Below are 14,149 nucleotides of genomic sequence, written 5' to 3'. Positions count from 1 at the left end.
AGGCTTCCTGTGTAGATTAAGACACCCCGGAGCTGGCGCCAGACTCAGAATTGTACCTCAATCCTAGGGTGAGAAACGCATTGTACTCCTAATTGTTCCATCATCCCAACTGTTACACAGAGAAGATTGAACGACTGCTATTAATTAAACTAGCAGTTGTTCAATCTTCTCGCTGTAAAATGTGGGATAATTAGGATTACAATGCATTTCTCAGCCCTGGATTGAGGCATGTTTTCCCGAGACATCTCACGCCAGCTCCATGGTGTCTTAAAAGCACGGCATGGTCAATCCGACCGTCAGCATTTGCTGCAGCATTTCCGGTGATACAGCCTCTGTGGAAGTCGGGGTGTTCATACTTCTTGCGCTTCGGAGAGCTGTTGTAAAATAAGTGAGTTTGTGTTTATACAGGACTTCCCGCCCCCACCTGTAGCCAACCAATCATGTTAATGCGGTGCTCTACAGAGACCTCCACGTTGTTACCAGATTTGGGATTACACCCTTCATACGGAGCCACGGAACACATTTTCGGATCAAGCACGAATTGGCTTTTAATCTACACAGGAAGCCTATCTGACCCTAGTGCAGCTGTAAATAAGCAGGTCGGATCTGCTAGCTAGTATATACAGTGCATTCGGAAAGTATCAGACCCCTTGACTTTTTCCACATTTTGTTACGTCACATCCTTATTCTAAAATTTCTTAAATTGTTTTTTCCCCCCTAATTACACACAGTACTGATGACAAAGCAAAAACAGGTTTTTAGAAATAAAAAACATACCTTATTACATAAGTATTCAGACCTTTTGCTACGAGGCTCGAAATTGAGCTCAGGTGCATCCTGTTTCTATTGATCTTCCTTGAGCCACCTATGATAAATTGAATTGATTTGACATGATTTGGATGTGGAAGACACACAGCTGTCTATATAAGGTCCCACAGTTGACAGTGCACATCAGAGCAAAAACCAAGCCATGAGGTCAAAAGAATTGTCCATGAACACAGTGGCTTCATTCTTAATTGGATGAAGTTGGGAACCACCAAGACACTTCCTAGAGCTGGCCAAACTGAGCAATCGGGGGAGAAGGGCCTTGGTCAGGGAGGTGACCGAGAACCCAATGGTCACTGACCGAATTCCTCTATGGAGATGGGAGAACCTTCCAGTAGGACAACCATCTCTGCAGCATTCCACCAATCAGGCCTTTAGGGTAGAGTGGTCAGACAGAAGCCTTTCCTCAGTAAAGGGCACATTATAGCCTACTTGGAGTTTGCCAAAAGGCACCTAAAGACACTCAGATCATGAGAAACAAGGTTCTCTGGTCTGATGAAACCAAGATTGAACTCTTTGGTGTGATTGCCAAGTGTCACATCTGGAAGAAACCTGGCACCATCACAACGGTGAGGCATGGTGGTGCAGCATCATGCCGTGGGGATGTTTTTCAGCGGCAGGGACTGGAAGCCTAGTCAGGATCGAGGGAAAGATGAACGGCCAAGTACAGAGAGATCCTTGATGATAACCTGCTCCAGAGCACTCCGGACCTCAAACTGGGGTGACGGTTCACCTTCCAACAGGACAGCACACAGCCAAGACAATGCAGTAGTGACTTAGGGACAAGTCTCTGAATGTCCTTGAGTGGCCCAGCCAGCCCGATCGAACATATCTGGAGAGACCTGAAAATAGCTGTGCAGTGACATTCCCCATCCAACCTGACAGAGTTTGAGAGGATCTGCAGAGAAGAATGGGAGAAACTCCCCAAATACAGGTAGCTAAACTTGTAGTGTCATACCCAAGAACACTTGAGGCTGTAATTGCTGCCAAAGGTGCTTCAACAAAGTACTGCTTTAAGTCTGAATAATTATGTAAATGTTATATTTTTGAATAGTGCACGATGTAGGTAATTGGGTGCAATTTCTATCACATTGTCTCCTGCTTTTGTCTCTGTCTTGGGCCTGTGTGCATGTCACCTGCCTCTTGCAATGCTTGTGAACTCATGAAAATAGGAGAGGTGAAAGTGGGACCTGGTCAAAAGTAGTACACTAATAAAGGGAATGGGGTGCCATTTGAGACACCAACTTGGAGGTATTTTATTCTGCTAAATGCTTGTCTTTGATCTTAATGTATTGACTTTATTGTGCAGGGATGGATTCTACAGTGTGATATTGTTTTTCCTCCAATATTTTGCTTGTACATAAACAACGTCCCAAGTTGTATCTTTTCATTAGATTAATATGAAAATGTGAGGTAAACAAATGTTTTAAGTTGTGATGACTTATCGTTTTCTGTGTATTCTGACATAATGGCATAGGAAAGGATACAGTAGAAATTGAGTTATATTTATTCAAGAACATTCAAATGATTGTTAAACTGTAGTTCACAAAAAAATAGCTTTTCCACTTAGCTGACTCATTTGTAACTCGAGCTCGCGGAACTTCAACTTGTTTGTCGCTCTGTCGAAATGATGTCACTTCCTCTTCTCGAGACAATCACGGAAGCCGGTGCAATGTACATTTTTTGGGGAAAATTATCACGGGCGAAATTCAGAAAAGTGGGACAGAGCAGATTTCGGGGTAATAATGGACGTAAGAAGCGTAGAAAGTTTCGCAGTGGGGAATCAGGCGTGGTCGGCATTTTCAAACGTGTACAGATTGGATCGCACAAGTGTCCACAATATTTGGTTTTCCAACACACAATGAACACTTCACGCTCAGCCCAACATCAATTCAGATTTAACGTTAGCTAGCGAGCATAGTTTACAGTTTCCTAGTTTGTCACTAGAGCTGCAGTTAGCTTCTGATTCTTTAAAAGTCCTTGAAGCCTTAGATGAACTAGTTAGTGAGCTTCACGTGGCCTTGTTTCAAAAGCTGAGAACGCTTGCTAGTAAAACCAAGATCTCAACACAGGAAAAGGGCGGTCATGATCCCTTTCGTACCATATTCCGAGTGTTCAAATAAAACTGCGACAATGGCTATTTACCAAAATTTATGTTGACAATTGGCTTAACCAAATATTTGAAAGTGAGTTAGTGGTCTGGGATATTCTGTCTCCAGAGAATTAACGTTTAAAATTATTTCATTTGGTTTACTAGGCCATTGGGATGAACCATTTGTGAAAAATGGGGGCCTGGGGGGAGAGAAATATGTGCGATTTGTTGTTTACTCAAGTTGTTTACTTATTTCAATTAGCGATTGGTTGTATACTGACTTGAGCCAGCCATATGAGTATCTACACAAGAACGTTGATTGTTACATGATGACAAATCTTTTAATTTAAGCAACTGTGAAAGCAAAAGTCCGAAATCCCAGACACCCTCTATTCCCAACCATTCCCCACACTGGAACCCGACCCATGGTGATTGATTCCAATCCAAATCCACAGTTCGGGATCCATTGAGCAGCCTTTTTCGAGCGCAGAGCAGAGCAGCTGTGAGAAAGAACTAGACGAGCTCAATTCTGAAATGACTCAAGACACATCAAAATACGGTTATTTGCGGGACTCCATATAACTTGTACTATTACCCATCTGTTAACATGAGTTTGTCTGGTTTTTTTTCGGGTGTAGTGGCTGTAGAATTTTAACCAGACATACCACTAGCACATGATTCGGTACCACACAGCCTTGCGTCAGCTAGGATAGCCACGCTAATTAGTAAAGAGACAGGTTATTTTTGGTGTGAGTGAGAGCGCTGGCGTGCACTACAATAGTTATTTGGCCATATGAGCATAGCTAACAACTGCTTCGTTTCATACCATCAAGTCGCTAAATCCTGCATATTTCATGACAGAAATCTGAATTCGTTGTGTGTAGCCTCGAGTCTTGATTTATTTTTTGGTTATACATTTTGTGGTACTAAAACAAAGTCAGTGGTACAGACGTTTTAGATTATAGATTTATTCCGCATATCAACCAATTGCATTGATTTAATGTCATACGAGGCGCCATTAGATAATGGACCTGCATTTTTATTCCGATCTAACGGATGGGACTGGGCCACACGGAGATCCAGAATTCCTGGACCCTGGGTCTTTCAATGGATATGACGATAAGGTGACTGACAGCGAGATTGATTTGACAAGCGACCTGTGTGTCTGTCTGTGTGTTGTGCTCTATGGAAAACTCACTGACTCTCACATGCACTCAGAATCCTGGACAATAACTATTTCACAACAGCATATAAGGGCTTGGTTGAATATGTAGTATATCCAGTACATGTGTGTGGGGAGGTGATGTGAGCTCAGCTGTTATTGGGATTTTCCTTTTCAATGTTTTGATGAATGGTAAAATTTGTGTGAACATTATATCTAGGTGTTGGTTATTATGGCCTGATGAGGTGCTGCCATCCCAATTTTTTACATTTAATTTCAACTTTATTTAACTAGGCAAGTCAGTATTTGTATTTATTATGGATCACCATCAGGTGCTGCCAAGGCAGCAGCTACTCTTCCTGGGGTCCAGCAAAATTAAGGCAGTTTATACAATTTAAAAAACATTACAATACATTCAGACTGTGTGCCATCGGGCCCCTACTCTACCACTACCACATATATACATTACAAAATCCGTGTGTATAGTGCGTATGCTATCGTGTGTGTGTGTGTATGCGCCTATGTTTGTGTTGCTTCACAGTCCCTGCTGTTCCATAAGGTGTTTTTTCAAATCTGTTTATTAAATCAAAATGTTCTGCTTGCATGAGGTACTTGATGTGGAATAGAGTTCCATGTAGTCATGGCTCTATTTAGTACTGTGCGCCTTCCCATCGTCTGCATGGGTGTCCGAGCTGTGTGCCAGTAATTCAAACAGACAGCTCGACATGTCAATACATCTCATAAATACAAGCAGTAATGAAGTCAATTTCTCCTCCACTTTGAGCCTGGAGAGATTGACATGCATATTATTAATATTAGCTCTCTGTGTACATCCAATGGCCAGCCGTGCTGCCCAGTTCTGAACCAATTGCAATTTTCCTAAGTCCTTTTTTGTGGCACCTGACCCCACAACTGAACAGTAGTCCAGGTGTGACAACTAGGGCCTGTAGGACCTGCCTTGTTGACAGTGCTGTCAAGAAGGTAGAGCAGTGCCTTATCATAGACATACTTCTTCCCATCTTAGCTACTGTATCAATATGTTTTGACCATGACCGTTTACAATCCAGGGTAACTCCAAGCAGTTTAGTCACCTCAACTTGCTCAATTTCCACATTATTTATTACAATATTTATTTGACGTTTAGGGTTTAGTGAATGATTTGTCCCAAATACAATACTTTTAGTTTTATAAATATTTAGGACTAACTTATTCCTTGCCACCCACTCTGAAACTAACTGCAACTCTTTGTTAAGTGTTGCAGTCATTTCAGTCGCTGTAGTAGCTGACATGTATATTGTTGAGTCATCTGCATACATAGACACTCTGGCTTTCCTCAAGGCCAATGGCAATTCATTAGTAAAGAATGAAAAAAGTAATGGGCCAAGACAACTGCCTTGGGGAATTTCTGATTCTACCTGGATTATGTTGGAGAGGCTTCCATTTAAGAACACCCTCTGTGTTCTGCTAAACAGATAACTCTTTATCCACAATATAGCAGGGGGTGTAAAGCCATAACACATAAGTTTTGCCAGCAGCAGGCTATGATTGATTAATGTCAAAGGCCGCACTGAAGTCTAACAAAACAGCCCCCACAATCTTTTTATCATCAATTTCTCTCAGCCAATCATCAGTCATTTGTGTAAGTGCTGTGCTTGTTGAATGTCCTTCTCTATAAGCATGCTGAAAGTCTGTTGTCAATTTGTTTACTGTAAAATAGCATTGTATCTGGTCAAACAACTTTTTCCAAAAGTTTATTACGGGTTGGTAATAGGCTGATTGGTCGGCTATTTGAGCCAGTAAAGGGGGCTTTACTATTCTTAGGTAGCGGAATGACTTTTGCTTCCCTCCAAGCCTGAGGGCACACACTTTCTAGTAGGCTTAAATTGAAGAGGTGGCAAATAGGAGCGGCAATATCATCCACTATTATCCTCAGTCATTTTCCATCCAAGTTGTCAGACCCCGGTGGCTTGTCATTGTTGATAAACAACAATAATTTCCCCACTTCTTCCTCACTAACTTTACGGAATTTAAAATTACAATGCTTGTTCTGTCATAATTCGGTCCGTTTTCGATGTGTAGTGTCAGCATTTGTTGCTGGTATGTTATGCCTAAATTTGCTAATCTTGCCAATGAAAAAATCATTAAAGTAGTTGGCAATATCAGTTGGTTTTGTGATGAATGAGCCATCTGATTCAATGAATGATGGAGCTGAGTTTGCCTTTTTCCCCAGAACTTCATTTAAGGTGCTCCAAAGCTTTTTACTATCAATCGTTATTTCATTTATCTTGGTTTCGTAGTGTAGTTTCTTCTTCTTTTTATTCAGTTTAGTCACATGATTTCTCAATTTGCAATAAGTTTGCCAATTGGTTGTGCAGCCAGACTTATTTGCCATTCCTTTTGCCTCATCCCTCTCAACCATACAATTTTTCAATTCCTCATCAATCCACGGGGATTTAGCACTTTTTAGCCATTTTCTTAATGGGTGCATACTTATTAGCAACTGGAGTAAGCAATTTCATAAATGTTTCAAGTGCAGTGTCTGTTTGCTCCTCATTACACACCACGGACCAACAAATATTCTTTACATCAATAACATAGGAATCACTACAAAACTTCTTGTATGACCTCTTATACACTATGTTAGGCCCAGCCGTTGGAACTTTGGTTTTCCTAGACATGGCTACTATGTTGTGATCACTACATCTGATGGATCTGGATACTGCTTTCAAGCTCATTTCTGCAGCATTTGTGTGTTTCAGTTCCCGGAAGGCAGTGATAACTACCTGACCATCAGCGGGGAGGGCCATCCGTTCCTCTCATCCTCTGAGGTAGCTACTCATTCCTTCCTTCCACTTCTCTCACTTCTAAACTCTCTTTTTCTCTCCACTATCCTGTCTCTCTCTCTTTACAACACACACAATCTGCAGTTACTCACATCACACCCAATATAGCAGGGGAGGAAGTCTCAATCAATAATAATAATAACCTTTGCTCTTCCCACCCTCTTTCCCCTCTTCTACCCTCTTCTCTCTCTTCTCCTCTTCCTCTTTTCTCCATACCCCCTTTCCTTCTTACCATCTCCGCTCCCTCATCCCCTACCATCTCTTCTCCCTCTCGCTCTTCCCCAATAGACGTTCCACACCCCCAGTCTGGGAGATGAGGAGTTCGAGATCCCCCCCATCTCCCTGGATCCAGACCAGGCGCTCATCGCCTCCGATGTGGTGGCCCACTTCGGAGAGCTGTCGGATGGAGAGCGAGGTGGCTTGTCCACCCCCGGGAACGTTGTGGTCGGGGGAGACGACCCGTCCTTCGCCTCCACCTTTGTGAATCCCCACCAGGGGTCTCAGGGACTGGACCACCACCTGAGTCTGGGGGTCATCAGTCAGCCCGGTGGAGGAGGAGCTATTCTGGGGTCTGCTCTGGGCATGGTGAGGACTGCAAGGGTTGAGGATGCTTTTGAAATGGCACCCTATTCTCTATGTAGTGCACTGCTTTTGAAAAGGGCCTGCATATGAATCTGGTCAAATGTAGTACACTATATACAGTACCAGTCAAACGTTTGGACACACCTACTCATTCCAGGGTTTTTCTTTATTTTTACTATTTTCTACATTGTAGAATAATAGTGAAGATATCTTCACCTGGAATGCTTTTCCAACAGTCTTGAAGGAGTTCCCACATATGTGAAGCACTTGGCTGCTTTTCCTTCACTCAATTGGGTTGAGGTCAGGTGATATTAGAGGCCAGGTCATCTGATCCAGCCCTCCACTCCTTGGTCAAATAGGCCTTACACAACTCTAATGAACTTATCCTCTGCAGCAGAGGTAACTCCTTTCCTGTGGCGGTCCTCATGAGAGCCAGTTTCATCATAGCGTTTGATGGTTTTTGCGACTGCGGTTAAAGAAACTTTCAAAGTTCTTGAAATGTTCTGTAGTGACTGACAATATCTTCAAGTAATGGACTGTTGCTTCTCTTTGTTTATTTTAGCTGTTTTGCCATAATATGGACTCAGCCCTATTTGGTAAAAGTCCATCTTCTGTATACCACCCCTACCTTGTCACAACACAGCTGATTGGCTCAAAGGAAAGACATTTCACAAATGAACTTTTAACAAGGCACACCTGTTAATTGAAATACATTCCAGGTGACTACCTCATGAAGCTGTTTTAGAGAATGTCAAGAGTGTGCGAAGGTGTCATCAAGGCAAAGGGTGGCTACTTTGAAGAATATCAAATATATTTTGATTTGTTTAAAACTTTTTTTGTTTACTAGATGTTTCCATATGTGTTATGCATAGTTTTCATGTCTTCACTATTATTCTACAATGTAGAAAATAGTAAAAATAAAGAAAAACCCTGGAATGAGTAGGTGTGTCCAAACATTTGACTGGTACTGTAGGTAATAGCCTATTAGGGTGCCATTTCCGACACAATTAGTTCTTGACAGAAATATGAAATTATATGAATTGGGCCCTTTTCACACCACAGTCCATTCTTTGATAACAAGATGGTTGCTGCCTGTAATCAGGCCCGGTCCTGGCCCTTCTGCCGCCCTAGACGAGACAATATTTTGGGGTTCATTTTCGGTTCTGAATAAAAGTTGAAAATATGTCTTGAGTAGGACCGGACCAAATCTGAACCAAACATAGACATCTATGTTTGGGCCAAATCAAGGCCGGTCCAGACCAGACCAAATCTCAATTTAACATAGACGTCTATGATTGGTTCAGATTAGATCCAGTCCATAGATGTTGAAATCAAGTCCGGATGACACCAAATCAATACAAAAAAAAGACGTCCGGACAGGACCCCCCAAAAAATGTCCAAAAGACGTCCTCGTTGGTCGGTGCTTACTGGGGTGCAGTGGGGGCTGGTGGGACGAGCTATAGGAGGACGGGCTCATTGTAATGGCTGGACTGGAATAAATGGAACGGTATCAAACATATGGAAACCAGATGTTTGACTCCTTTCCTTCTATTCCATTCCAGCTATTACAATGGGCCTGATCCTCCTATACCTCCTCCCACCAGCCTCCAATGCTGGGGTGTAGCCAACAGTGTCAGCCCACAATGACATTTTATGAATGCTCATCCATGTGGTAGACCTACCATTTGTAAAATAGGCAGTTGCATTGGCTTTATTAGTCCTGATTCCTGTTACTAATCATTTTGGCTGTTTTAAGCTCTGAATATCAGCTACCCAACTTTATCAGGAGTTATCCTGAGCCTATTTGCAATGAGAATCAATGTGTTTACATAGCGGGAAATGCAGAAGCATTTTATTTTTCACTATGATCATCTTGTAAAAACAATTATGGATACAAACTTGAAACCACTGATTATCATGACAATTTAACCCACGGTGTGAAACTCCTGGACAGCAGTTGTGAGTAGCCTGATTTTTCCATTCCATATTATCCATTTTACTTTGAGCTGTCCTGTTTTAAGGATATGATGTTTGTTAACATGCCATATTCACATCGAAGCACATTTGTTATTTGATTGGGTGCCATTTAGGTTAGGCTATTTGATCGGAGAAGCGTGCATGATGTTAAAAGTGTCTCTTGACATACATTTTACCTGTAGGCTACAGCAAAGGCCATATACTCTTTCTACCATAGGCTAAATTATTTATGTTAGATGATTTTTTTGAAGTAATGTTGGTGGAGCGCCGCAGCGGTGTGTCTCGCCAACAGCACACTGGAGAGGCGCATTCGGCATGGACGAGCAAAATATTTTGCGCCCCTGCTTTTGACAAAGTGGGCTCTGCTTATCACAGGAGGGCATCAGCACTCACCTAAATAATCCATATGCCACTAGGTGAGAGGAATTGTAGTTATTTTTGTGCAGAATTATGTGAGGTTTTATGTGTTGTTGATGGTATGTCTTGGTCAGTTTAGCTCGGAAAATGACGCCCTCTTCAATCTGCTGCTGTCGATGGCTGCCTAATCCTGCCTAATGGGTGGGCCTGTCCTGCCTGTAATACATTGTCTTTGGCTTTTTCTATGTATGAACCCGGCCTCATTTTCCAGGATCTGGGCCACCCCGTTGGCTCCCAGTTCAGCAGCTCCTCCCCCATGACCATAGACGCCCCGCTGAGTGACATGGACCACGGCCTGTTGGGCCACAACCAGCTGACCACCATCGACCAATCGGAGCTCAGCGCCCAGCTGGGGCTCAGCCTAGGGGGCGGGGCCATCCTGGCGAGGTCGCAGTCACCTGACCAACCACTGTCGGCCGCTGCTTCGCCGGCCGGCTCGCTACAGGACGACGACATGGACGACTTCAGACAGGTCAGTCCTATTGGTCGGTCTGTCTACTAGTCAGTCTGTCTGTTTATTGGTTCGTCTGTCTGCCTCAGTCTCTTCATTGATTACAGTCACACACAAATTTGTATTCAAACTTCACTTTATATGAAACTGATATCCTTGTTTTTACTATTCCTCCCTTCCTCCCATCCCACCCCTCCTTCCATTCTAACTCAGCAGAGTGTGTTGGTGGAGTCCCCTATCTCTCTCGGCGTCATCTCCCTCGAACCCCCAGTCTCCGACTCCCCTATTCCTTCCTTCGCTCCGTCCTCCAGCAGCCCTCCTACTCTCGTCCGGAGAGGGGCAGCGGCCGGAGGAGGGAAGAAAGGGAAGAAAAGGAAAGAATCTAACGAGCCCCAGAAGCCTGTGTCGGCCTACGCTCTGTTCTTCAGGGACACACAGGCAGCCATTAAGGGCCAGAACCCTAGCGCCACCTTCGGAGAGGTGTCCAAGATAGTGGCCTCCATGTGGGATAGCCTGGGGGAGGAGCAGAAGCAGGTACACACACACACACATTCACATGTGCAAACACACATGTTCACAATCACATTCACTACACAAGCACACGCAGATATGAATAATGTAATGGTATCGGGTTCATGATATCCCTGTATGTGTATTCCTCTCAGGTGTACAAGAGGAAGACGGAAGCAGCTAAGAAGGAGTATCTCAAGGCTCTGGCAGCCTACAGAGATAATCAGCTTTCCCAGGTGAGGCAAGACGAGTATTCCTAGAGAGCACTTCAGTTATGTGTGTGAGTAGGTTTATTATGATGGCCACCCTTTGTCAGTGTGTAAACTACATCTCCTCTTTTCCCTCTCAACTCCTCTCTCTTGCAACCCCTCTACCTTTCTCCTCCTCTTCTCTCTCCCAGCCAACCATTGAGGTTCTGGACACTTCCCCGTCGCCTCCCTCTCCTCCTCCCGTCGCCCCACTCCCCGCCCCTGCTCCCCGTTCCACCCGTTCCTCCGTCCCCCACCTCGCCCCTGAAGAGAACACCATCACCAACATCTGCACCTCCAACATCATCCTAGCAGGTGGAGACCTCCCTCAGGTCACCACCCGCTCCCGTACAGGGGCGCACAAACCCCCCACTCCTACGCCCGCCCTGGCCCCAAGCCCCCCCACCGTTACTAAAATCATCATCAAGCAACAGACGTCGCCATCAGGGGTAATGGTGGTGTCAAGTAGTACGGTATTGTCTACTCGGCAGCCGCCACCACTCCAACAGATGCAGAACACCCCTCCTCCGCCCCGTCTCCAGCAGATGGTACATGCCCAGGCCCCACCGCCACTGCAGGCCAAACCAAGAGGCGGGGGTGCCATGGCACCACCCCCTCTGCAGATCAAGATCGTCCCTCCCGCCTCAGATTTGGACTCTCCTGTTATCGACACGGCGGCAGGGGGGTTAACCGTGTTGGGGGGGGCCACTCCGACCTCGGGGGAGGTGGTACAGTCCGCTGCCTTAGTAACAGCCTGTTCGACGGAAGCCGAGGACGGGGCTGAAGGAGAGGATGGGGTAAGAGAAGTATAGAATAGAAAAACTTTAGCATATATTTTCATAATTTTCTCTGAAAACTCAGGGCCCTGGTCATCTAATGATTGGTATCCTTCACACTACTGTATATCAACCACTGTCTTTCTCTCTCCTCTACCTCTCTCTCCCTCCGGTCTTTCACCTCTCCCTTCCCAGATGCAGGTGGAGTTGAATGTGTCTCCGGGGCCAGATGTGACCCAGACCTGCAGCCCTAACCTGTGTGTCCGAGCCGGCTGCACCAACCCAGCTGTAGAGAACAAGGACTGGGACAGGGAATACTGCAGCAACGAGTGTGTGGCCACACACTGCAGGTACAAACAGATACATGGCTGGACATAGGCTACGTTTAGACAGGCAGCCCAATTCTGTGCTTTTTTCACTTTTTTTCACTTTTGATCAATCAGATAAGTGCTGAAAAAAATCTGATGTGAAAATATCTGATGATTGGTCAAAATACCAATTTGTGGAAAAAATATCAGAATTGGGCTGCCTGTCTAAATGCAGCCATACAGACACATATACAGAACACACTGACATTACCACCTGAAACACTTAGGAGTCAAGATAGATCATGTTCTTCCCAAAGAATGGTCTCGCGGCGAAAGAACCGCACACCTGCGGTTGAGGTGCTGCCTAGCGGAGCAGAACACTTGGAAAAGAAAAGGAAAGCCGCACACTCTAGGAGCTCCGATGCAATAGATTTATAACCTAATAACCAACGTTTCGACAGCTCAGATCCAGACTCATTGTGGAGAAGAAACGATTGTCCGTGGGCGTGGCGTAGCGTTTGGCAGTAGCAAGGAGTTTGGGTAGCCAGGAAAGGAAAATGTCGATAAAGCAACATTTCTGCTCTAATTGTGATTTAATTTTTTTATTATTGATTAGTTGATCGATTTAAAAAAAAAAAAAAAATCCTTCTCCAATTTATTGTCTTTATAGGGATGTGTTCATGGCCTGGTGTGCGATCCGAGGGCAGGACTCCACTGTCACGTAAGGAATGGACAGAAGAGAGGAGTGATAGATGGACAAAGACTTCAAAGAGGAGTGAGAGGAGAGAAGAGTGATATATGGACATGATAGGGATTAGCCAGGACTAAAGAGAAAGGAGAGGGGAGTGAAGAATGGAGAAGAGAAGAGAGGGACTTGGCTTTTTTCCACAACCAGACTATGTCCTCATAGAATAATCAAGCAGAAGACCAATACTCCTGTGCTGATACATTATGAAGTTTAAATAATATCATTTTATATGAAATGTTTTTAAGGTGATATGTAATATAACGCTACAGGCACCACTGGTATGTCTCTTGCATTTCATAGCTCGTGCCATAGAGTTGGACAAAGGGCACATATTTGCAAATGGTGCTGTCCATGCAAAAATAGACTGTGTTAATCTATCCAACTCTACGGCTAATGACGGTTTTTCTCCTGACCATGGTATCAGTGTTGTCGTATCCAAGTGATTTCAAGGTATGTACAGTATATTCGGAAAGTATTCAGACCCCTTGACTTTTTCCACATTTTGCTACGTTACAGCCTTATTCTGAAATGGATTAAATGAAGAAGAAAAAAAATCATCAATTTACACACAATACCCCATAATGACGAAGCAAAACAGTTTAGAAAAAACATTTTTGCAAATGTATAAAAAATAAACAACAGGAATACCTTATTTACATAAGTATTCAGACCCTTTGCTATGAGACTCGAAATTGTTTCCACTGATCATCCTTAAGATCTTTCTACTGATTAGACACGATTTGAAAAGGCACACACCTGTCTATATAAGGTCCCACAGTTGACAGTGCATGTCAGAGCAAAAACCAAGCAATGAGTAGGGCTGTTGCGGTGACCATATTACTGCCACACCGGCAGTCACGAGTCATGAAGGCAGTCAAATTCCACATGACCGTTTAGTCACGGTAATTAAGATTCTCTAAGCTCTGATGCTGCTGCTGGTCATTGGTAGCCTACAAAACATGCTACCTGCCTGGTACTCAGCAATCTATTGTCCCTCTAATCACTCTGACATCAATGCAAATGTATTCTAAAATCGAATCAAACTTCATGAGAGCCCATCAGCTCATGTTGCGCAACATTTCTATAGACTAGGCAATTGTGGGAGAAAACAGAGTGATGGTCACTAATAAAAAGAGGAGGATCCCATCAGCTTTCTAAAGGCTAGGCCTACTATATTTAGTCATTTCTCAACTTTCCTAATGTTAAGCAC

General features: G+C 44.0%; 1 protein-coding gene across 1 annotated transcript; it reads left to right on the top strand.

Annotated features, from left to right (window-relative positions):
- Nucleotides 1-3,438: 3,438 nt before the first annotated feature.
- Nucleotides 3,439-13,449, top strand: LOC120049283 (TOX high mobility group box family member 4-B-like). Its single transcript, XM_038995532.1, has 9 exons — nucleotides 3,439-4,041; nucleotides 6,839-6,907; nucleotides 7,211-7,507; nucleotides 10,110-10,370; nucleotides 10,566-10,883; nucleotides 11,015-11,095; nucleotides 11,260-11,904; nucleotides 12,079-12,233; nucleotides 12,862-13,449. Exons 1-9 carry the CDS (start codon nucleotides 3,943-3,945, stop codon nucleotides 12,914-12,916), a joined length of 1,980 nt encoding a protein of 659 aa, XP_038851460.1. The 5' UTR covers nucleotides 3,439-3,942; the 3' UTR covers nucleotides 12,917-13,449.
- Nucleotides 13,450-14,149: the final 700 nt, after the last annotated feature.

This window comes from Salvelinus namaycush, chromosome 6, assembly GCF_016432855.1.
Source record: "Salvelinus namaycush isolate Seneca chromosome 6, SaNama_1.0, whole genome shotgun sequence".
In the NCBI taxonomy this organism is placed as follows: Eukaryota; Metazoa; Chordata; class Actinopteri; order Salmoniformes; family Salmonidae; genus Salvelinus; species Salvelinus namaycush.
Note: the sequence above shows the minus strand (reverse complement) of the source record. Positions and strands in the feature narration are given on the sequence as shown.

What these genes read in the sequence shown, in the direction of transcription:
- LOC120049283 (XM_038995532.1), top strand. Translation starts at nt 3,943, where the DNA reads ATGGACCTGCATTTTTATTCCGATCTAACGGATGGGACTGGGCCACAC. An exon ending in GAGATAATCAGCTTTCCCAG is followed by an intron (nt 11,096 to 11,259) that starts GTGAGGCAAGAC and finishes TCTCTCTCCCAG; the next exon opens with CCAACCATTGAGGTTCTGGA. An exon ending in GGGCTGAAGGAGAGGATGGG is followed by an intron (nt 11,905 to 12,078) that starts GTAAGAGAAGTA and finishes CTCCCTTCCCAG; the next exon opens with ATGCAGGTGGAGTTGAATGT.